The following is a 23,441-nucleotide window of genomic DNA, read 5'->3' as shown; positions in this document are numbered from 1 at the left end:
ATAGCATACTCAATGAGTTTGGTGAGTAAGTTCATGTCAAATCCAGGGAAGATGCATTGGCAAGCCTTGAAGTGTATTCTAAAATACATCAAAGGTTCACTTGGGAAGGGTCTGGTTTATGGTGGAGTTGATAAGAACAGTTACAGTTCAGCTGCCATAGAAGGGTTTGTGGACTTTGATTATGTTGGCTGCCTTGACACCAGGAAATTAATCACAGGATATATCTTTACTGCATTTGGAACTGTAATTAGTTGGAAAGCTAGTCTTCAGAAGGTGGTTGCATTATCCAGTACTGAAGCAGAATATATTGCTTTGACAGAAGAAGCAGTAAAAAAAGCACTGTGGTTAAGGGGAATAGCTCGAGATAGTTTCAAGATCATGCTATCACTGTCCATTGTGATAACCAAAGTGCTATTCACCTTTCAAAAAACTAGGTTTATCACTTAAGGACAAAGCATGTAGATGTGAAGCTACACTTTGTGAGAGAGACTATTGTTGAAAGAGTTGTGTTGGTGAAGAAAGTCTCCACCAAGCATAATCCATCTGATATGATCACTAAAGTTCTATCAAGCAACAAGTTTTTCTACTGCATGAACCTTATAAATTTGAAGTAATGTAAGCTAGTTTGATGCCAAAAAAGGAAGCAGTCACTTTGATCCTTGTTTAGTTATGTAACCAAGGCAAAGATTTGTTGATAAGTTGGTCCACATAACTAACAAATTTAAGTTGTTAGTTAAAACAATTGTAACAAACTTAGTTGGTAGTTAAAATAGTTGTAACAAACTATTAAAATTAGTGAACTGTCCATTTGTAAAACTAGTATAATTAACTCAACTCCTATTTAGATTGAGTGATTCTTTTTTAATTCTCACCAAAAAAATTCTTTGTAATCTGAAACTCATCCTTAGAAAGAAATTCTGATTTTTCTATGTATCATTTTGTATGATACTTTGCACAACATAAACAGATTACTCTAATGCATGAAACCAATATAAGGCCTTAGCCACGTCTTTCCTAGATATCAATTATTAATTGATCATTCCTTTCGAATCGCCATTTTCTTTTTCTCAACAATATCTCGAGCCGTTAAATCCTTGTTATTCAAGAGTTTCACATTAGTTCTCTTTATCTTGTGTAATAAAGTATAAAAATTTAGGAAATAAATTTATTGAAGCTGCCAAATGCAATGGTGTTCCCATCATAGGCCTTCTGGTTTATACTGCATTGATCAATCTTCCGATTTCTCATTATATGTTCTATTAGATCTACAATTGAATAATACAAAGTAAAATAATTTAATTAGGAGCTTGCTAAGGACAAATTAATTAGAAATATATTTCCTAATAAAAATTAAGTTGTATAGCCGTTTAATATAATTAATATGTCTAATAAAAATATAAATGAGTCAAATTATTCATAAATTATTTGAATTTCATTTATTAAATTTTGATCAAATTGATTTATTTAATTAAATAAGTAAACTAAAGCTTAAATTTAGATTTAATTATTTAGATGAAACAAACTCAAACTTTACAAGTTCATTGCTATGGTAAGTTTTATTATAATAAGTTATTTCTAACTTACTAACTTATTATTGTAATTTTGATGGTAATTTTTTATTGTAAGTAGACTAGATAGAGTCCAACCTATTTTAAGTCTAGCTAGTTAAATATAAATTTCTTTCACACGCGGGTGATGTTAGGTGCACCCAGTATTATTATTGGTGCACCCAATACTTAATGATAAAAGTCAAAAATATCCCTACATAAAAGGCTTACAGATCAAATTGATCCGTAAAAGACTTAAGGATCAAGTTGACCCATAAGGCTTTTACAGATCAACTTGATCCATAAGCCTTTTACGAACCACCCTTTCACACACACCCAACACAAATGACAGACAATTTTGGTATTTAAAAAAAAATACTGGATGCACCTAGCATAAGCCGTCAAATGCCCTCTATGAAGCTAATGGGCTCATAAAAATATTCACTCATGTTTAGCTCCCTTGCAATTTGCAAGTTGGCCACATATAGTTAATAAAAAAATAATAATTTAAAAACAAATATGTGGGCAAAAAATAAAAATAAAGACTAAATTAAATATCAGTAAAATTAACTAAAAATAACAAATCATATTTAATGAAAATATTGCGGGTGTTGACTTGCTATAACCTGCGATAGAGAATCTGTTTAATTCGTAGCTTATACAAAAACAAGTAAAAAAAAAACATTTAAACAAATGAATTGAACCTATATTTTTTGTGGTCTCACTTAACAGAAATTAATTGTAAATTCTAGGGCTGTATCAAAATTTATATAAAAAAAATACCAGGGCCCCAGGTTCAAATTTATAAACCCAGCTCCATAAGTTTATGAAACAAGTGTTTAATTAAAATACCATATGTGAAAAGAAAGAAAAAAATGTAGAGTAAAGAAGGAATACCAGGATCCCGTTTCTGTACGGCTGCATGCAATGGAGAGTTTCCAATGAACTGTTGTGGAAGTGGCTTATCTGCAGGGAATGAAATTTCCAATAAACGATTCAGAATTTCTTTATTTCCTCTCAAAACTGCCAAATACTGTGGTGATTGCCTTGATTTGTTCAAATATTAGACCACATCATTATCCACAAGTAAAATCTCTTTAATCACCCTAACATCACCACTGTAGACAGCCTCGTGCAAAGGAGTGTCCCCATATTCATTATTTTCTTTTGTTATCTCTTTATCTTCTCTATGGCTTAATTGGAGAGAATGAACCTGATCTATGGTAGAGTTCTTAGACCTCACAGCAGCATCAAGTACAGTGTTACTTTTCACGTTTCTTCTTAAAAGAAGCTCAGGTGATCACAAATCAACTCTACAATCTTTTCTTTCCCAAGATTTGCTGCCAAATGAAGCAATGAATCACCAGTCCAGGTGACTTGATCAAGAACCTTACCCAACACGTTAACAAAGCTATCCATGCCTCCATTTTCAACAGCTTCATTCAACTCTGAAGTAACTTTGTTCTCCCCAACAAATTCCTTGTGCTGTAATCTCCGTTGTGAAGCTGCACCTTGTTGACTTGAGCATTGTGTGTTCTTCAGTATCTTCATCCTCTCGTTACATGTCCCAAACTGATAGGAGTCTGCAAATGATTAGGACCTATGATTTACACTAAAGGCAGGAAGATGAAGGTTGTAATGTAATCACAACAAGTGTAAATTAACCCGCAATATATATAGCGACACATTTGTCTATAATTATTTTATTCACGAATTAAATAATTAATTTACATTTACCATTTTCAAAAGTTGAGAATATATAATTGTCTACTTTAAATATTGGGAGAATCTTTGTTGGGGATACAAGCTGGGCTGGCCAGCTAAAGAGAAAGGCAATTAATTAAATTATAGGCTCATCAATAAAAACATTATTAATTGGCTGTTAGTTCTTTAAAGTAAAAATGTTATATGTTATAAAAAGGTCTCTCAAAATAAATAAAAAATCTTAAATAGTTTTTGTCTCATTGATGTTGAATAGTTTAGATGAGATAAGATTATTCCTCATAAAGATATTGTCTTTTTATATATAATATAATATTATATAATTCTTTATTGACTTGAAGTGAGATTTTTTTAAAACTATTTTCAACTATTTTCTCTTGAATTGTAATGCATTGTTTGTTTGATCCTAAATTTAGGTTTAACCATTATTTTGGTAAAGTTTTTCTTTTAAGTTGATATAATTTAAAACATAATATTTTGATCATATAGTTTCAATTTTGATTTTGATTGTCTTCACCTAATGCCTTTAGGTTTAGATTCTTTAAATTAAGTCTCTACAAAATTGCAAATTGACTATATAAAACTGATTTTGGTGGTTTTTAACTATCATAAATAAAAAATAATGTTTATGTTTCTTGATTATTTTTTTCCGTTTAACAACTTCCAAATTGTTTACTGCATATCTGGGCTGTTTTGTGCGTCCTTCGACATCATCTTTCAGCATCGACTTCTCAACGCTCTTAGCCCTACAACGTGTTGGTGAGCATCATGACTTACTTCGTTGTTAGATGAAAATGATGAAAAGGTTAAAAAATTATGATTTTAAAGACTAAAATAACATATTTTAAAGAACTAAAAGAAAAAATTATGATTAAAATGTAATTAAATCCTAAATATATATCTGTTCCCACACTACGATTTAGAAGAATGGAAGACGACGTCTGATAGGTATGACTACTATGCTATAGAAATCTAACAGAAAACTAACATGATAATTCCCTGCTCATTTTTGTCCATTCATTCTTCATCTTCTTCATTTTGCTTGTGGTTATTTTCCCTCTCATTTGTAAGTTGGTTGATACCGATAGATGGATTTAGAAATTATTTTTTAATGTGAAAATACAGTTTCTTATATAAGAAATTGGAATTTATGGTAAAGAAACTGGCTTGCCACGTAGATACTCTCTAATGGGAGATTTCTTCAAAGAAACAGTTTCTTAGACTTAAATCCGAAAGAAATTTTCATTAGAGATGACCCTATCAATCAGGTGATTAAAGGCTACACTAGTGATGTGATGTTGTGGAGATTCAGTTTTGATGCTGCTGGTGCATTGCTTATCAACAACCAACCATATGAGATGAACACAAGGAAGCTTTACTGATGTCTCGGGCTTGGTTTTCGATGAGCAATGGTGCAAAACATTCTCAATAGGGAAGCTCGATCATGTGTTTTTATATTACACTTTTTATAGTGCTGTTATTGTAATTGGTCTTGATTGCTGGCTTGGTTTGTGCACATCTTGTAATAAAACTAAGGTTGTTTTAATAAATTATTTGATTTTGTCTTAAAAAATATAAGAAATAAATGTATGTAAAGTTTAAAATTGAAATAAAATTATGGGTTTTCAAAAATTGAAGGACTGAATTTCTTTATTTTATTAATTAATTAATTAATGTGCTTCTACCATTGTTAAATTTTTTAATTTTCAATTAACTTAAGATTTTTTACTAAACAAATCCCAAATATCATTATTTTACATCATACATAAAAGAAAGTTACTCATCAACAAATATGAAATTTTTTCCTCTCTCATTTTATCCCAATAAAAGCAATAAACAATCATATATATATATATATATATATATATATATATATATATATATATATATATATATATATATATATATATATATATATATAAATGGAATGTATTTATTATCTTTCATTATTTTATACAGATAAAAATAATATATTAAAAAAAATATAAAAATAATCTTATATCATCATTTGTTTGTAAATTTTGTTATCTATCATTAATATTTTGAGACCATTTTTTTTCTTATAGGATACTTATAATGGGACCAAGTATAAGTTTAAGCCTTTTTTTTATTGCATCACTTATTTTTACATTTTGCATTTAATTTCTATCAGAACCTTTCATTAATTTTTTATGTTTGTTACAAAAAACATGCTATTGAATCAAAGAAATAAATTAATAATCAAAATAATTTTTTATCTTCTTAGTGAAATTTGGGTTAAATCCAACCCCAAACCAATGGATATAATGGACCCAGAACAAATGAGGAAGAGTCCATACAAAAATAAAGGAGTATTTCTTCTTACACCCAATAGAAATCAAGGAGCACTTCCTTACATTATGAAAAAGATAACTCAAAATATAAAAGAAATGTTCCTTATTTTCATGTGATGTATGAACCTTTGCCCAAATAAGTTGATGTTGTGTTTGGTACTAATGACAACGGAAATAAAATCTCGACCACAGAGATGGCATGAGTTTGCTACCAACGAGTTTATAGTGAATTAAATTTAAGGTTAAAAAATATTTTTCATGTTAAAAAATGCAAAATGTTTGAAATTTGTTTCAGTAAAAAAAATTAGATTTTGTGCATTGGTTAAATTCATAATTGATGAAAAAGTCATGTTTTACATTTGTTATATGCATAATTAATATAAAAATATCATATTTACATTAATTGTATGAATAGTTGATCTAAAAAATCATTCTTGTAGGTTTGAATTTATCTAAGTTGACGTTCATGTTAAAAAAAGACATATTTTAATTTTTACAAGAAAAACATATTAAAAAATTTACAGAAACAAATTTTTAATATTTTCATATTTATAATAATAGAAAAATATATTTTTGCATGAGAAAATTTTTGTCTTCCCAAAAACATTTTGAATAACAAAAATCTATAATTTCATATACATAATATTTTCTTTACCAACTTAATATATGCATCATAATTAATTGTTTGTGAAACTTAATGAATTTTTATATGTCTATTTATGTCTATCATTCCTATTGCATTCATACCAAACAACTTTTCACAGTATTATTTTTACTCTATTGCTTACTCATTACAAACACAAACAACAGAATAAAACTTCTTTATTTCTATTTTAAAATTCTTTTTTTTTCTTCAAATTGTTTCTCTACTCTAAAGTGTAAATCAAATAGTGTTAGAACCGTAAAAGATATGAGGAAAAGTCCGCACAATGAATGACTAGCAGACCCAAATGAATTGGTAGATAATTAAAAAATAATAAACTAAAAGTAAAGGGCAAGAATTTGAAACGAGCAAAAGTTTCTGGCTTGGTGTGTGGGAGGTGTAGTGGCAATGCTGGGGTTGGGTTAAGCTATTATTTATTTATTTTTTGTTTGATGGCACTGGACTATTTATTATTGTCTGATTCAGTGATATATATCTCCGTATTGAGGGAGCAATCACAGTGTAGAAACTTTTTTTATTATTATTTTTTTCTGAATAATGTAGAAACTAATGTATCTGTGTTGTGGATCTGACTACATAGTAACTTTTCTTATTTCTTCACCCAATTCTATCATTTTTTACATTTTCACGGAGAATTATTATGCCGAGATAGATATTGCTAGAAAAAGAAAACATCAAATCAGTGTTCATAATTCATAAATAATTTAAACAATATTGGATTAGAAATACCATGTTTAGCTCCTCGATCTTCAATTCCTTCAAAGGTTCTACTTCTACCCAGGGAAATTTCCTTAGGTTCTATTTATAGATATTTTTTATTCCATTCTTAATTGTTAATTAAAGGATTTAAATTAAAATTATAAATTGATTGTGCAAGTTTCCTGCAGCATCACGACCTTTGTTCTTTTTCTTTTGAAATTGCTTGCGACTTCAGGAACGGATTACAGAACAGGGAGCAGGACAACGATTCGGATTCCCTAGTCAGCACTTCCATGTTATTTTGATCCTATCTTTTCTAATAATATTTTCAAAAACAAACTAAAAATTGAAAACAACATAGCAAATTAGCAATAACGTTTTAAGTTTTTTTTTTCCTGATGAAGTCAAAACGTGATGAAACCTAACAATATTTTTTTCTTGATATATATTTTTAAAATCTTAAAAAAAATTGAAAATAAAAATCATTTTTAAGAAATAAAAAACAGAAAATAAACCATCAAATCAAACGTTACCTTAATTTTTAACTAAATTTTTCAGTTTCAATTTGACAAACAAATCCCAAGTTTCATCTCATACATAAAGGAAAGTTAAATGAACAAAATCTGAATTTGTCTTTCTTATTCTATCCCAGTAAAAACAATAAAAACATCTACTCAATTGCCTTGTTGCACATGCTCCTTTAATCCATTGTCCTTGTCCTTGTCCTTGTTTGCTTTCTGGAATGAAGAAAAATTTTGGGCTTACCACCTATACTTATCTTGGGAAGAATCCAACGGCCATAAAAACGTCGAAGTTTTGGATTAGATATAATAATTCTAACAGTCGTCGAAGTTCCATCTAGTGGAGATACTAGTAGTGAAAGTAGCATTAAAAGAACGGTGTAGAAAGTGAGCAAGCATCCAATGACGCTTGTAACAATTGTGAGTAAACGGTTATTGGCCACAACTAGAACTACAGCAGCTATAAACGCCACTGGTGCTGTGAAAAAGGCACTTGACAAATATAAGAACGAAGGTTGAATTGTTAGAGTTAATTCAGACTGAAGAAATATTCCCAGAGACAGAAATCCACATGCCATTGCAGAGCTATACATAGTTATGATATTGAAGATGGTGAATATCCAGAATAATGGTTTACGAGCAAAAACTGCAGTTCCTCTAATTTTAGGGTTTGGGTCATCAGAGCTATATACACCTCCTGGTACAGTAAAAGCAGCTGCAAATGACACTGTCACCAACAACGCTGCAACAATCAAAAATGCCTCACGGATGTCTTTTCCAGGCTGTACATGTGATTGGAGTTGAAAATCAAAGGTGTCTTTTTCAGGCTGTGGTTGGCGTTGAGAATGCAACATGTGATTTACAGGGACTCCAGCTCTTTTTAATAACTCCATGGATACACTCTAGCAGAAGTAAAAATAAAAAATAATTATGCATATATAGTCAAGCAGTAGAATTTCATGTTTTGACTGAATATACAATATTAGATTAAAATTAAATAATATAAATCACAAGAATTTAATGGATTATTTTTTTAAATGACCAAAAAGAAAATAATTCTATAATAGGGACCAACAAGTTATTAAAATATAGGATTCAATATCGTTACATCTCATTTTATTTAATTACATTTTATCTTTTCTATCCATAGAAACATGTTAATCTACTTATAATGAAGTCAAGATGAAGCGCATACCTTTCTTTTACGCAACATTGGATGTTCAAAGGTCTCACTGATATCTCGAGCCGTTAAACCGTCCTTATTCGTGAGATTCAGACCAGTCCTATAATACTCTGTAATCAAGTGGATAATTTCCGGAAATAAATTTTTGGAAGCCAAATGCAATGGAGTGTTCCCATCATAGTCTTTCTGGGTTATAGATAGATCATAAGTTTTGCAATTTCTTAGTAGGTATTCTACCACACCACCTCTTCCATTCTTTGCCGCAATGTGAAGAATGTTTTGACCCTTTTGATTGAGGACAATATAAGGATTAATGGGCCATTCAAGTTCCAAGAATTCTTTTACCATCTTAACATAACCCCTTTTGCAAGCAAGATGAAGGGGAAGATAGCCCTTCTTGTTTCGTTCCAAGGCAGTTTGATCAGTTTTATCCAATTTATTTGGCAATGAATTTTTTAATAAAATACGAAATCCGTCAACATAACCAATGTCAACTGCATAATGAAGGGGAGTATTTCCATCTTCATCCCTTAAATAAACTAGCTCGGGCCTTATTGCTATTATCGCTTGTATCATAACTACAATAGAACAAATCAAAGTAAAATAGATTAGTTAGGTCTTATTTCAGGACATGATTAAACACTATTAAATATTTTAGTTGTTGGTTTATGTTTTTATTCTTCTGATTTATATTTAATTAAATGAGTTAGAAATATTGTGAAGAATTATGTTTTGTATTATGGGATGATAAACAAATTAATTATGTTGGAATTGTAGATATCTTATCTTAAAAATTAAAGTTCTTATCTTAACTTAGGAGAATAATATGAGAATCAAGACATGTCAAAAGAGTAATTAATGACTAGATTTTAATGTGAACGAGTTATTAAGAAAACTAAATTAGAATTAGGTCTCTTCATAAAAAATGTAGTATGTTGCTAACAAATAACTTTAGTTTCACCTAATTTGGACTTATGTAACTCTATATATAAAAGAATTTGTAAGTAAAGGTCAAATTGTCAAGATTTTACAATCAATTTGTATTCTTCCTAAATATTGTGTCTACATCTCACAAAGGTCATAGAGGTGTAGCATAAAGTGATAGAAGTAATACTCAAATTTTAAGAATGTTGAATAAAGTGTCATCGCTTGAAATGCCGTAATGTGAATAAAAGCCGTTGAGAAATAAAAAAATCAAGGACATGTTACAAATGATATTAGAGCAAATTTCTCTTCCAGTATGATGTGATTCAAGGAAGAACTAGACAAAAGCTAGTGAGCATATAACACTCTAAACAAATCATACCAGAAAGGGATCTAGAGACCATATAGTTATGAGACTATACAGTTGGTGATTACTTAATGAAATTAATTGGTATTATTTATATCAACAAGGTGTACATATTTTTTGGTAGTCTATCACTTAAAAATTTCACAATTAAGCGTGTTAGGCTTGAAATAATTTCTGAATGGATGACATTCTAGGAAATTTGCTAAAAAGCATGTAAGTGAAAACAAAGAAGGCCAAAAAATCTCATTTTAGTTTGTGGGGTCAGTCATCCATCATAAAAATAGGTAGAACTGATTGTTAAGGTCTCGAAAAAAATTATTTACGTTGAAGCATTCATACCAATAAAAATGTTGAGTGGATTGTCACAGTGTGAAATGCATTGTAAAAAAATCATGAATGTTATAGGTTATCCTTTAAATAAAATAGGTTGATAAATTATATGGTTATCTAACTTATTTTGAGCAAAAATGAGGTTAAATAATTTCATCATAAATAATTAGTGGAATTTTCTTATGTACTACTTTAAATGGTTACTTGCATGTATTAATTTAATCGAATATTTATGTTTATTTTTGCTTGGATTGGGTTAGACAATTCCTAAACTTATTTGACCCGAATTAGTTAGCAAGTTGATCCATAGACTTTTTTTGTTTATATATATATATATATATATATATATATATATATATATATATATATATATATATATATTAACAAAAAATAAGTCTATATATGAACTGACCTCTATATCGGAAGACTTCAACTTTATTTAACCCATGACTAGTTTTGTCGCCTAACCTAATTGTGAATAATACAAATTGGTATAAACATATTTGCGTAATTCTTTTTACAAGTTTATTCATCAAGTACATAATTCTTCTAAAAAAAAGTATATAATTGGAAATTAAAGTTTTATTCAAACATACCATCATAAATGAAGCACTTTAATATTCACTTCGTCCCATTATAATTATTATAATTATTGTGTAAAAAAGTATTCCAAAATAATTGTTATTTGTTTTTCAATATAATATTAATTTTTTCACATATAATTTTAATAATAGACTTAAATACATTTGAGATCTTTGATATACATTTAATTTTTATTTTAAGTGTTTAATAATTTTTTTCGTTATACCAGATCTATGATATATTAAAAGTTTTATTTAGGATTTTTATCGTTTCATTAAATGATGTCGTAATATTATCTCAATAACCCTTTCAATATATATCAAATATTGAAATGATATCTCATCATTATTTAACATTAAAAAAAATTCAAAATAAAACTTTTAATATATGAGAGACTCATAATAATAATAAAAATATTAAAGACTCAACAAAAATTAAATATATTTTAAGGACTTCAAAGTTATTTAAGCCTTAATAATATTAATGATCATTAATAAATTCTATAAATAAATTAATGATAATATAACATTAATTTCTTATCATTTTAAAATAATAGTAATTTTGTGTAAAGAAGGATTACCTTCTTTTTGATGTTGTATAGCTGTGTGGAGTGGAGAACTTCGACGACACTGTGAAAGCGGCTGGTCCGCAGGTAATGGAATTTGCAACAGAAGTTTGAGAATTTGCTCATTACCATTCACCACTGCCAAACACAGTGGTGATCTCTTTGACTTGTTCAAACAATGGACTACATCCTTATCCTGGTCGAAAATCTCTTTAACCACATCAACATCCCCACTGTAGACAGCCTCGTGCAAAGGAGTATCCCCACATTCATTTGTTTCTCTTGTTATCTCTTTATCTTTCATCTCATCATGTGTTGACTTCTTTGTGGCATATTGGGAAAGAATGAGGTTGACCATACTAGTGTTCTTGGACCTCACAGCAATATGAAGTGGAGTGTCGCCTCTTACATTTCTCCTAGTTAGAAGCACAGGAAAGAGATCACAAATCATCTCCACAATCCTTTCTTGCCCCAAATCTGCTGCCACATGAAGCAGTGAATCACCTGTTAGGGTGACTTTATCAAAAACATCAGGCAAACGTAGCTTATTTTCCTCACATTGTTGCTTCAACTCCTCACCAAATTTATCAGCATCTCCTTCTTCATCAACTTGATACAACTTGTAAATCATAGCTTTTCTAACAATTTCCTTATGCAGTAGTCCCACTTGTGAAGCTGCATCTGGACTTGGAAAATCCACATCAATTCTCAATTGGTCCATGATTTACGTATGCTAAGCGATTAAGGTTGTAATGTAATTGCACATCTGAGAACTCACAATACCTGTAGTTGGTAGCATTAATAGGTGCATAGCAATTTTTGGTTGATGTCAAGTCATATCTTTTAACCATCTTAATTACTCGTGAGTGGAAAAGGGTTTCTATCGTGGAAAAACGTGGAAAACATTGTGCAGGTTTCCCACAGCGTGGAAAAGAAATATGGTACGGATGTTTCAAATTTGTGATCTTAAATCAATATATTTTATCTTAAATTTTATTTAAAAATATTAAATTATTATTTATTTTTATTTAAGAATTTGTTGAGAAGTTCATTTAATTTTAAAATTCACTTTCAATTGTGAATCAATATTTCATATTATTTGGTCTATTAAAATAGTAGGATAAATTTGTATTTACATAATAATTTATCTTTGTAATATTAAATGATTATCTTTGTAATAATATTTACCTATTTAAGTTTAGATGAATAAATATTATGTTTGTTACATGCATAATCAATATAAAAATATCACATTTATATTAAGTATATGCATAGGATAGGATGTAAAAAATCATTCTTGTAGGTTTAAATTTATTTTACATTCATGAACGTGTGGAGGTAATTTCTCATCCACTATAATTTCTTCCTCTCTAACCAAACATCTTGAATAAACAAAAATATTAGCTCCACTTAACTTAAACTAGAATTAATCAAAAATTTCAAAACACTTGGGCAATTAGCACTCCCATGTATCTTGAAAGACAAGGAAAAGAACACCAAAGACATATTCAAATAAAATTTGTCTGGGAAATGCATTTGGCAGTTGCTTTGTTTACCTAAGAAATCAAAGACATGAAGCTTACCTCGAACCCAACACTAACAATGGCAGCGAGACTCATCTATTCAATGACAGCCACAATGGGTCTCATGTCACCACGAATTCCCCAATCCTTGCACCAGAAACCAAAAAATGTCCTTAGGTTAACCAAAGGTTCTAGAAACAAACCTAACTATTTAATGGAACAACACAAGTAGACGAAATGACACATACCTGTTACGAAAGTCTTCAAATGTTAACGGAGAAGAAGAGAGCGTTGGAGAATACACGGAGAAGAACAGAGCGCCAGAGAATACATCGAGAAGAAGAGAGCGCGAGCAAAATAGGTCGCGTCAAAATAATTTAAAATTTAATTTCAACATTGGTTTTCAATAAAAACCGATGTTAACAAATTGATGTTAACGTTAACATCGGTTTTGTTGAAAACCGATATTAACATCACTTTGTTAACATCGGTTTTACAAGAACCGATGTTAACATCACTTCGTTAACATCGATTTTGTAGAAAAATGTTAACAGATACACATTATTTATAATTATGTCACTGCGTTTATGTTAACATTGGTTTTGTCAAAAACCGATATTAATCTGTCGATGTTAAAACTACTTTTTGTAGTAGTGTTAAGTTAAAAAATAACACATTTTAATTTTTACAGAAAAAAACATATTAAAATTTTTACATAAACAAATTTTAAATATTTTCATATTTATCAGAATAAAAAAAAACATGTTTTTGCATGAGAAAATTTTTGTCTTCCCAAAAACATTTTGAATAACAAAAATCTATAATTTCATTTACATAATTGATTTTCTTTACCAACTTAATATATGTTAACGAATTTTTGTATGTCTATTTATTTCTCTAATTCCTATTTCATTCATCCCAAACAACTTTTGACAGTATTATTTTTACTCTATTTTTTACTCATTATAAAAACAAAAGACAGAAAAAACTTTTTTAATTTTATTTTAAAATATTTTTTTCAAATTATTTCTCTACTCTAAAGTGTAAATCAAACAGTGTTAAAACCCTAAAAGATATGAGGAAAATTCCGCACAATGAATGACTAGCAACCCAAATGAATTGGTAGATAACTAAAAATAATAAACTAAAAGTACAGGGCAAGAATGTGAAACGAGCACAAGTTTCTGGCTTGGTGTGTGGGGGTTCAGTGATTTTGTTATTATTTTTTATTTTTTTTCTGAATAATGTAGAAAACTAATGTATATGTGTTGTGCATCTGACTACATAATAACTTTTCTTATTTCTTCACCCAATTTTATCATTTTTTACATTTTCACGGAGAATTATTATGCCGTGATAGATATTGCTAGAAAAAGAAAACATCAAATCAGTGTTCATAATTCATAAATAATTTAAACAAGATCGGATTAGAAATACCATATTTAGCTCCTCGATCTTCAATTCCTTTTAAGGTTCTACTTCTACCCAGGGAAATTTTCTTATGTTCTATTTATAGATATTTTTTATTCCATTCTTAATTGTTAATTAAAGGATTTAAATTAAAAATTATAAATTGATTGTGCAAGTTTCCTTTTCTTTTTAAATTGCTTGCAACTTCAGGAACGGATTACAGAAGAGGGAGCAGGACAAGGATCCGGATTCCCTATTCAGCACTTCCATGTTATTTTGATCCTATTTTTTCTAATAATATTTTCAAAAACAAACTAATTAATTAAAATTAAACACTGTCTTTGATTGATTTAATTAAAATTAAAAAACTGACTTGTGGTGCTCATCACTGTCCTTGGTTCGCTAATCAGCTAATCTACACATACGCCTACTCTTCACCTATGAAGCACGGACACTCCAGTCCCTTGTCGTGTTCGGTGTTCGACACGTGTCCGCGTCCGTGTCAGACACCGACACGACACCCGTACTACGTTCTATATTTTGGACATTACAGGTGTCCACGTGTTCGTGTCCGTGTCGTGTCCGGTGTCCATATCGGTGTTGGTGCTTCATAGCTCTTACTCCTCCATCATGGTGTGGTGATCAGGGAAGATAAGAACCCAGCAAACCGTTAAACCGTCTTTATTCCTGAGATTCAGATCAGTCCCATCATACTCTGGAATCAAGTAGATAACTTCCTGAAACTTATATAAGACCTTACCCACTTCTTTCCTAGATATCAATTATTAATTGATCATTCCATTCGAATCGCCATTTTCTTTTTCTCAACAATATCTCGAGCCGTTAAACCCTTGTTATTCAAGAGTTTCACATTAGTTTTCTTATCTTGTGTAATAAAGTATAAAAATTTAGGAAATAAATTTATTGAAGCCAAATGCAATGGTGTTCCCATCATAGTCTTTCTGGTTTATACTGCATTGATCAATCTTCCGATTTCTCATTAGGTATTGTATCGCATTACTTCTTCCATTCTTTGCAGCAACGTGAAGAATGTTTTGACCCTTTTGATTGAGAACATGAGGATTTACATTCCATTTGTTTTGAAGGAATTTTTTTACAACTTCAACAGGACCTTTTTTGCAAGCAAGGTGAATAGGAAGGTTACTCTTTTTGTTTCTTTCCAAGCCAATTTGATCTGATTTCTTTAATGAATTTCTAAGAGTATATCAAATCCCTCAACATAATCGATGTGAGCTGCGTAATGAAGGGGAGTACCACCATCTTCGTCCCTTAAATAAACTAGCTCGGGTCTTTCTCTATTATATGTTGTATTAGATCTACAATTGAATAAAACAAAGTAAAATAATTTAATTAGGAGCTTGCTAAGGAAAAATTAATTAAAGATATATTTCCTAATAAAAATTAAGTTGATAGCCGTTTAATATAATGAGTATGTCTAATAAAAATGTAAATGACTCAAAATATTCATAAATTATTCAAATTTCATTTATTAAATGTTTAATCAAGTTTGATTGTTTAATTAAATGAGTAAATTAAAACTTAAATTTAGACTTAAATTTAGATTTAATTATTTAGATGAGACAAACTCAAACTTTACAAGTTTATTGTTATGGTAATAATAAGTTATTTCTAACTTACTAACTTATTATTGTACTTTTAATGGTAATTTATATTGTAAGTAGGCTAGATAGAGCAGCCAGCCCAACCTATTTTAAGTGTAGCTAGTTAAATACAAATCCCCTTCACATGCGTCAAATGCCCTCTATGAAGCTAATGGGCTCATAAAAATATTCACCCATGTTTAGCTCCCTTGGCATATGCTAGTTGGCCAGTTACGTTGGACATATAGTTAATAAAAAATAATTTAAAAACAAACATGTGGCCAAAAAATAAAAATAAAGACTAAATTAAATATTAGTAAAATTAACTAAAAATAACAAATCATATTTAAAGAAAATTTTGCGGGCGTTGACTTGCTATAACCCGCGATAGAGAACTTGTATCTGTTTAATTGATAACTTACATAAAAACAAGTATTAAAAAAAACATTTAAACTAATGAATTGAACCTATATTTTTTGTGGTCTCACTTAACAGAAATTAATTGTAAATCCTAGGGCTGTATCAAAATTTATAAAAAAAAGAATACCAGGACCCCAGGTTCAAATTTATAAACCCAGCTTCATAAGTTTATGAAACGAGTGTTTAATTAAAATACCATATGTGATTCGACATCCAAACCTACATGCATCCATTTTGTGCATTGGTTAAATTCACAATTGATGCAAAAAGTCATATTTTACATTTGTTATATGTATAATTAATATAAAAATATCATATTTAATTACATTAATTGTATGCATAGTTGGTCTAAAAAATCATTCTTATAAGTTTGAATTTATCTAAGTTTAAGTTCATGTTAAAAAATGACACCTTTTAATTTAAAAAAAAAAACATATTAAAAAATTTACATAAACAAATTTTTAACATTTTCATATTTATGAGAATAAAAAAATATATTTTTGCATGAGCAAATTTTTGCTTTCACAAAAACATTTTGAATAACAAAAATTGATCTATAATTTCATTTACATAATGATTTTCTTTACCAAATTAATATATGCATCATAATTAATTGTTTGTGCAACTTAATGAATTTTTATGTTTCTATTTATTTCATTCATACCAAACAACTTTTCACAGTATTATTTCTTACTCATTACAAAAACAAACAACAGAATAAAACTTCTTTATTTCTATTTTAAAATTTCTCTACTCTAAAGTGTAAATCAAACAGTGTTAGAACCATAAAAGATATGAGGAAAAGCCGGCACAAGGAATGACTAGCAGACCCATTAAATAAATTGGTAGATAACTAAAAAATAATAAACTAAAAGTAAAGGGAAAGAATTTGAAACGAGCACAAGTTTCTGGCTTGGTGTGTGGGAGGTGTAGTGGCAATGCTAGGGTTGGGGTTAAGCAATTAATTTATTTATTCTTTTTTGCTTGATGGCACTGGACTATTTATTATTATCTGATTCAGTAATATATGTATCCGTATTGAGGGAGTAATCACAGTGTAGAAACTTTTTATTTTTTTCTGAATAATGTAGAAACTAATGTATCTGTGTTGTGCATCTGACTGCATAGTAACTTTTCTTATTTCTTCACCCAATTCTATCATATTTTACATTTTCACGGAGAATTATTATGCCGTGATTGATATTGCTAGAAAAAAAAAACATCAAATCAGTGTTCATAATTCATAAATAATTTAAACAAGATCGGATTAGAAATACCATATTTATCTCCTCTTCAATTCCTTCTAAGGTTCTACTTCTACCCAGGGAAATTTCCTTATGTTCTATTTATAGATATTTTTTATTCCATTCTTAATTGTTAATTAAAGGATTTAAAATTCTAAATTGATTGTGCAAGTTTCCTGCAGCATCACGACCTTTTTTCTTTTTCTTTTGAAATTGCATGCAACTTCAGGAACGGATTACAGAACAGGGAGCAGGACAATCTGGATTCAAAAACAGACTAAAAATTGAAAACAACATAGCAATAACGTTTTAAGTTTTTTTTTTTTCCGGATGAAGTCAAAACGTACGTGATGACACCTAACAATATTTTTTTCTTGATATATATATTTAAAATCTTAAAAAACTTGAAAATAAAAATCATTTTTAAGAAATAAAAAACAGAAAATAAGCCATCAAATCAAACATTACCTTAATTTTTAACTAAATTTTTCAGTTTCAATTTGACAAACAAATCCCAAGTTTCATGTCATACATAAAGGAAAGTTAAATGAGCAAGATCTGAATTATCTTTCTTATTCTATCCCAGTAAAAACAATAATAACTTCTACTCAATTGCCTTGTTGCACATGCTCTTCTAATCAATTGTCCTTGTCCTTGTTTGCTTTCTGAGAATGAAGAAGAATTTTGGGCTTACCACCTATTGTCGAGAAAAGAATCGAACAGCAATAAAGAGGTCGAAGTATTGGACTATGCACTATAATTGCATCAGTGTTCGCTTTTTCTTGTAGATATGATAGTACTGAAGGTAGTATTAACGTAACGGTGTAGAAAGCGAGCACGCATCCAATGCCGCTTGTAGCAATTGTGAGTAAATAGTTATTGGCCACAACTATAACTACAGCAGCTATAAACGCCACTGGTGCTGCGAAAAAGGCATATAACAAACACACGAGCGAAAATTGAATTGTAGGAGTAAGTTCAGACTGAAGAACCATTCCCACAGACAGAAGTGCACATGCCATTGCGGAGCTACACATAGTTATGATATTGAAGATGGTGAATATCACGAATAATGGTTTACGAGCCAAAACTGCAGTTCCTCTAATTTTAGGGTTTGGGTCATCAGAGCTATATACACCTCCTGGTACAGTAAAAGCAGCTGCAAATGACACTGTCATCAACAACGCTGCAACAATCAAAAATGCCTGACGGGTGTCTTTTTCAGGCTGTGATTGGAGTTGAAAATCAGAGGTGTCTTTTTCAGGCTGTGGTTGGCGTTGAGAATGCAACATGTGATTTACAGGGACTCCAGCTCTTTTTAATAACTTCATGGAAAAAATCTAGCTACATGGAAATATTGTAAAATTTCAAAGTAGAAAAGCAGAAGTAAACATAAAAAATAATTATGCATATATAGTCAAGCAGTAGAATTTCATGTTGTGACTGAGTATACAATAATAGATTAAAATTAAATAATATAAATCACAAGAGTTTAATAGATTATTTTTTTAAATGACCAAAAAGACAATAATTCTATAATGGGGACCAACAAGTTATTAAAACATAGGATTCAATATCGTTACATCTCATTTTGTTTAATTACATTTTATCTTTTCTATCCACAGAGACATGTTAATCTATTTATAGTGAAGTCAAGATGAAGCACATACCTCTCTTCTACGCAACATTGGATGTTTAAAGGTCTTACTGATATCTCCAGCCGTTAAACCGTCTTCATTCGTGAGATTCAGATCAGTCCTATTATCCTCTGTGATCAACTTGATAACTTGCGGAAATAAATTTTTGGAAGCCAAATGCAATGATGTGTTCCCATCATAGTCTTTCTGGTTTATATGTAGATCATCAGTGTTGCAATTTCCTAGTAGGTATTCTACCACTTTATCTCTTCCATTCTTTGCCGCAATGTGAAGAATGTTTTGACCCTTTTGATTGAGGAGAACATAAGGATTAATGGGCCATCCGGATCCAGGTTCAAAGAATTCTTTTACCATCTCAACACAACCCCTTTTGCAAGCAAGATGAAGGGGAAGACGGCCCTTCTTGTTTCGTTCCAAGGCAGTTTGATCCAATTTATTTAGCAATGATTTTTTTAATAAAATACGAAATCCGTCAACATAACCAATGTCAGCTGCATAATGAAGGGGAGTATTTCCATCTTCATCCCTTAAATAAACTAGCTCGGGCCTTATTTCTATAATCGCTTGTATCACAACTACAATAGAAGAAATCAAAGTAAAATAAATTAGTTAGGTCTTGTTTCAGGACATGATTAAAAACTATTAAATATTTTAATTGTTGGTGTATGTTTTTATTCTTCTCGCTTATATTTAATTGAATGAGTTAGGAATATTGTGAAGAATTATGTTTAATATTATGGGATGATAATCGGATTATGTTGGAATCCTAGATATCTTATCTTACAAATTAAAGGTCTTATCTTAACTTAGAAGAATAATATGAGAATCAAGACATGTCAAAAGAGTAATCAATGATTAGATTTTAATGTGAACGAGTTATTAAGAAGACCAAATTAAAATTAGATGTCTTCATAAAAAAATATAGTATTAGATGTTACTAACAAATAACTTGAGTTTCACCTAATTTAGACTTATGTAACTCTATATATAAACGAATTTGTAAGCAAAGGTCAAACTATCAAGATTCTACAATCAATTTGTATTCTTCCTAAATATTGTGTCTACATCTCACAAAGGTCATAGAGGTGTAGCATAAAGCGATAGAAGTAATACTCAAATCTTAAGGATGTTGAATAAAGTGTTATCGCATAAAATGTCATAGTGTAAATGAAAGTCGTCGAGAAATCAAAAATCAAGGATATGTTACAAATGATATTAGACTAAACTTCTCTTCCAGGACAATGTGGTTCGAGGAAGAACCAGACAAAAGCTGGTGAGCATATAACACTCTAAACAAATCATGCCAAAAAGGGATCTAGAGACCGTATAGTTATGTATAGTTATGAGACTATACGGTTGATGATTATTTAAAGGATTGGTATTACTTATATCAACATGGTGTACATATTTTTTGATAGTCTATCACTTAAAATTTTTACAGTTAAACATGTTAGGCTTGAAACAATTTCAGGATGAATGATATTCTAGGAAATTTGTCAGAAAACATGTAAGTGAGAATAAAATACGTCAACAAATCTCATTTTAGCTTGTGAAGATAGTAATCCATCATATAAATAGGTAGAACTGGTTGTTAGGGTCTCAAAAAAAATTATTTAAGTTGAAGTATTCATATCAATAAGAATGTTAAGTGGATTGTTATAATGTGAAATGCAGGTAAGAGTTACTGAAAAGTAAAAAAAATCATAAATGTTATAGGCTATCCTTTAAATAAAATAGGTTGATAAAATTATATTTTATCTAACTTATTTTGAGTGAAAATGAGGTTAGATAATTTCATCATAAATAATTGATGAAATTTTCTTATGTATTACTTTAAATGGTTACTTGCATGTATTAATTTAATTGAATATTTATGATTATTTTTGCTTAGATTGGGTTAGACAATTCCTAAAATTTTTAGATCCGAATTAGTTAGTAAGTTGATCCATAGACTTTTATATATATATATATATATATATATATATATATATATATATATAAACAAAAAAAAGTCTATAAACCGACCTCTAAATCGAAAGACTTCAACTTTATTTAACCCATGACTAGTTTTGTCTAACCTAATTGTGAATATTATTGATTGGTATAAACATATTTGACTAATTCTATTTACAAGTTTATTCATCGAGTACTTAATTCTTCTAAAAAAAGTATTTAATTGGAAATTAAATTTTTATTCAAGCACACGGACCATAAATCAAGCACTTTAATATTCATTTTATCCTATTATAATTATTGTGTAAAAAAACATTTCAAAATAATTGTTATTTTAATTTTTTAATATAACATTAATTTTTTTCACATATAATATTAATAATAGGCTTAAATATATTTAAGATCTTTAATATATATTTAATTTTTATTTTAAGTGTTTAATAAATTTTTTTGTTATACCAAATCTATGATATATTAAAAATTTTATTTAAAATTTTAGTCGTCAATTAAATGATATCGTGATATTATCTCAATAACTTTTTTAATATATATTTATTATTAGAATGATATCTCATTATTATTTAATTTATGATAAAATTAAAAATAAAACTTTTAATATATGAGAGATTTATAATAATAAAAAAAATATTAAGACTTTACAAAAATTAAATATATTTTAAAGATCTAAAAATTATTTAAATCTTAGTAATATTAATGATGAACAATAAAATTCATAAATAAATTAATGATAATGTAACATTAATTTCTTATCATTTAAAATAATAGTAATTTGGTGTAAAGAAGGATTACCTTTTTTTTTATGGTGTATAGCTGTGTGGAGTGGAGAACTTCGACGACACTGTGAAAGCGGCTGGTCCGCAGGTAATGGAATTTGCAACAGAAGTGAGAGAATTTGCTCATTACCATTCACCACTGCCAAACACAGTGGTGATCTCTTTGACTTGTTCAAACAATAGGCTACAGCCTTATCCTGGTCGAAAATATCTTTAACCACATCAACATCCCCACTGTAGACAGCCTCGTGCAAAGGAGTATTCCCACATTCATTTGTTTCTCTTGTTATCTTTTTATCTTTCATCTCATCATGTGTTGACTTCTTTGTGGCATATTGGGAGAGAATCAACTTGACTATATCATATTTCTTAGACCTCGCAGCAACATGAAGTGGAGTGTCACCTCTTACATTTCTCCTAATTAGAAGCAAAGGAAAGAGATCACAAATCATCTCCACAATCCTTTCTTGCCCCAAATTTGCTGCCACATGAAGCAGTGAATCACCTGCTAGGGTGACTTTATCAAAAACATCAGACAAACGTAGCTTATTTTCCTCACACTGTTGCTTCAACACCAAAAAAAAGTTAGCACCATGTCCTTCTTTAACAGCTTCATACAACTTGTAAATCATAGCTTTTCCAACAATTTCCTTATGCAGTAGTCCCACTTGTGAAGCTGTATCAACATCAATTCTCAGTTGGTCCATGATTTACGTATGCTAAGCGATTAAGGTTGTAATGTAATTGCACAGCTGAGAACTCACAATACCTGTAGTTGGTAGTATTAATCAAGCTAGGAGTGAAAATGGATATGGTATATGGTATTGGTAGGTAGAAAATTCTTGGTTGAAGTGAAGTCAATTTTTCACTTAGTCTACTTCCATTCCCACGCCGCCATCTTAGACTCTTCGTTTGTGACAGCCTGGCAAGACAATGGCAAAGACTTTAACAAGTCAATTCATCTTAGTCTACTTCCATTCCCACGCCGCCATCTTAATAATAAGTTATTTCTAACTTACTAACTTATTATTGTAATTTTAATGGTAATTTATATTGTAAGTAGGCTAGATAGAGCAGCCAGCCCAACCTATTTTAAGTGTAGCTAGTTAAATACAAATCCCCTTCACATGCGTCAAATGCCCTCTATGAAGCTAATGGGCTCATAAAAATATTCACCCATGTTTAGCTCCCTTGGCATATGCTAGTTGGCCAGTTACGTTGGACATATAGTTAATAAAAAATAATTTAAAAACAAACATGTGGCCAAAAAATAAAAATAAAGACTAAATTAAATATTAGTAAAATTAACTAAAAATAACAAATCATATTTAAAGAAATTTTTGCGGGTGTTGACTTGCTATAACCCGCGATAGAGAACTTGTATCTGTTTAATTCATAACT

General features: G+C 29.6%; 2 protein-coding genes across 5 annotated transcripts; both read right to left on the bottom strand.

The window, feature by feature from the left end:
- Positions 1 to 7,507: 7,507 nt before the first annotated feature.
- On the bottom strand, positions 7,508 to 22,901 carry LOC114417218 (protein ACCELERATED CELL DEATH 6-like). Of its 4 annotated transcripts, none has more exons than XM_028382346.1 (4): positions 22,057 to 22,876; positions 19,306 to 19,868; positions 18,238 to 18,975; positions 7,508 to 7,642 (listed from the first exon to the last, which is right to left on the bottom strand). In XM_028382346.1, the coding sequence occupies exons 1-3, from the start codon at positions 22,745 to 22,747 to the stop codon at positions 18,274 to 18,276; spliced, it is 1,956 nt and encodes a 651-aa protein (XP_028238147.1). In that variant the 5' UTR covers positions 22,748 to 22,876; the 3' UTR covers positions 7,508 to 7,642; positions 18,238 to 18,273. The 4 variants fall into 4 exon arrangements, with proteins under 4 accessions (XP_028238147.1, XP_028238148.1, XP_028238146.1 ...); XM_028382347.1 differs by lacking the exon at positions 7,508 to 7,642 and having other exon boundaries at positions 18,090 to 18,975; positions 22,057 to 22,716; positions 22,810 to 22,901; XM_028382345.1 differs by lacking the exon at positions 7,508 to 7,642 and having other exon boundaries at positions 18,090 to 18,975.
- Positions 7,608 to 14,411, bottom strand: LOC114417217 (protein ACCELERATED CELL DEATH 6-like). Its single transcript, XM_028382344.1, has 6 exons — positions 14,377 to 14,411; positions 13,188 to 13,200; positions 13,000 to 13,086; positions 11,432 to 12,199; positions 8,661 to 9,226; positions 7,608 to 8,367 (listed from the first exon to the last, which is right to left on the bottom strand). The coding sequence occupies exons 4-6, from the start codon at positions 12,135 to 12,137 to the stop codon at positions 7,645 to 7,647; spliced, it is 1,995 nt and encodes a 664-aa protein (XP_028238145.1). The 5' UTR covers positions 12,138 to 12,199; positions 13,000 to 13,086; positions 13,188 to 13,200; positions 14,377 to 14,411; the 3' UTR covers positions 7,608 to 7,644.
- Positions 22,902 to 23,441: the final 540 nt, after the last annotated feature.

Source organism: Glycine soja, chromosome 6, assembly GCF_004193775.1.
Source record: "Glycine soja cultivar W05 chromosome 6, ASM419377v2, whole genome shotgun sequence".
NCBI lineage: Eukaryota > Viridiplantae > Streptophyta > Magnoliopsida > Fabales > Fabaceae > Glycine > Glycine soja.
Note: the sequence above shows the minus strand (reverse complement) of the source record. Positions and strands in the feature narration are given on the sequence as shown.

What these genes read in the sequence shown, in the direction of transcription:
- LOC114417217 (XM_028382344.1), bottom strand. Translation starts at nt 12,137, where the DNA reads ATGGACCAATTGAGAATTGATGTGGATTTTCCAAGTCCAGATGCAGCT. An exon ending in TATACAACATCAAAAAGAAG is followed by an intron (nt 9,227 to 11,431) that starts GTAATCCTTCTT and finishes GTTCTATTGTAG; the next exon opens with TTATGATACAAGCGATAATA. An exon ending in CAATGTTGCGTAAAAGAAAG is followed by an intron (nt 8,368 to 8,660) that starts GTATGCGCTTCA and finishes TACTTCTGCTAG; the next exon opens with AGTGTATCCATGGAGTTATT.
- LOC114417218 (XM_028382346.1), bottom strand. Translation starts at nt 22,747, where the DNA reads ATGGACCAACTGAGAATTGATGTTGATACAGCTTCACAAGTGGGACTA. An exon ending in TATACACCATAAAAAAAAAG is followed by an intron (nt 19,869 to 22,056) that starts GTAATCCTTCTT and finishes CTTCTATTGTAG; the next exon opens with TTGTGATACAAGCGATTATA. An exon ending in CAATGTTGCGTAGAAGAGAG is followed by an intron (nt 18,976 to 19,305) that starts GTATGTGCTTCA and finishes CCATGTAGCTAG; the next exon opens with ATTTTTTCCATGAAGTTATT.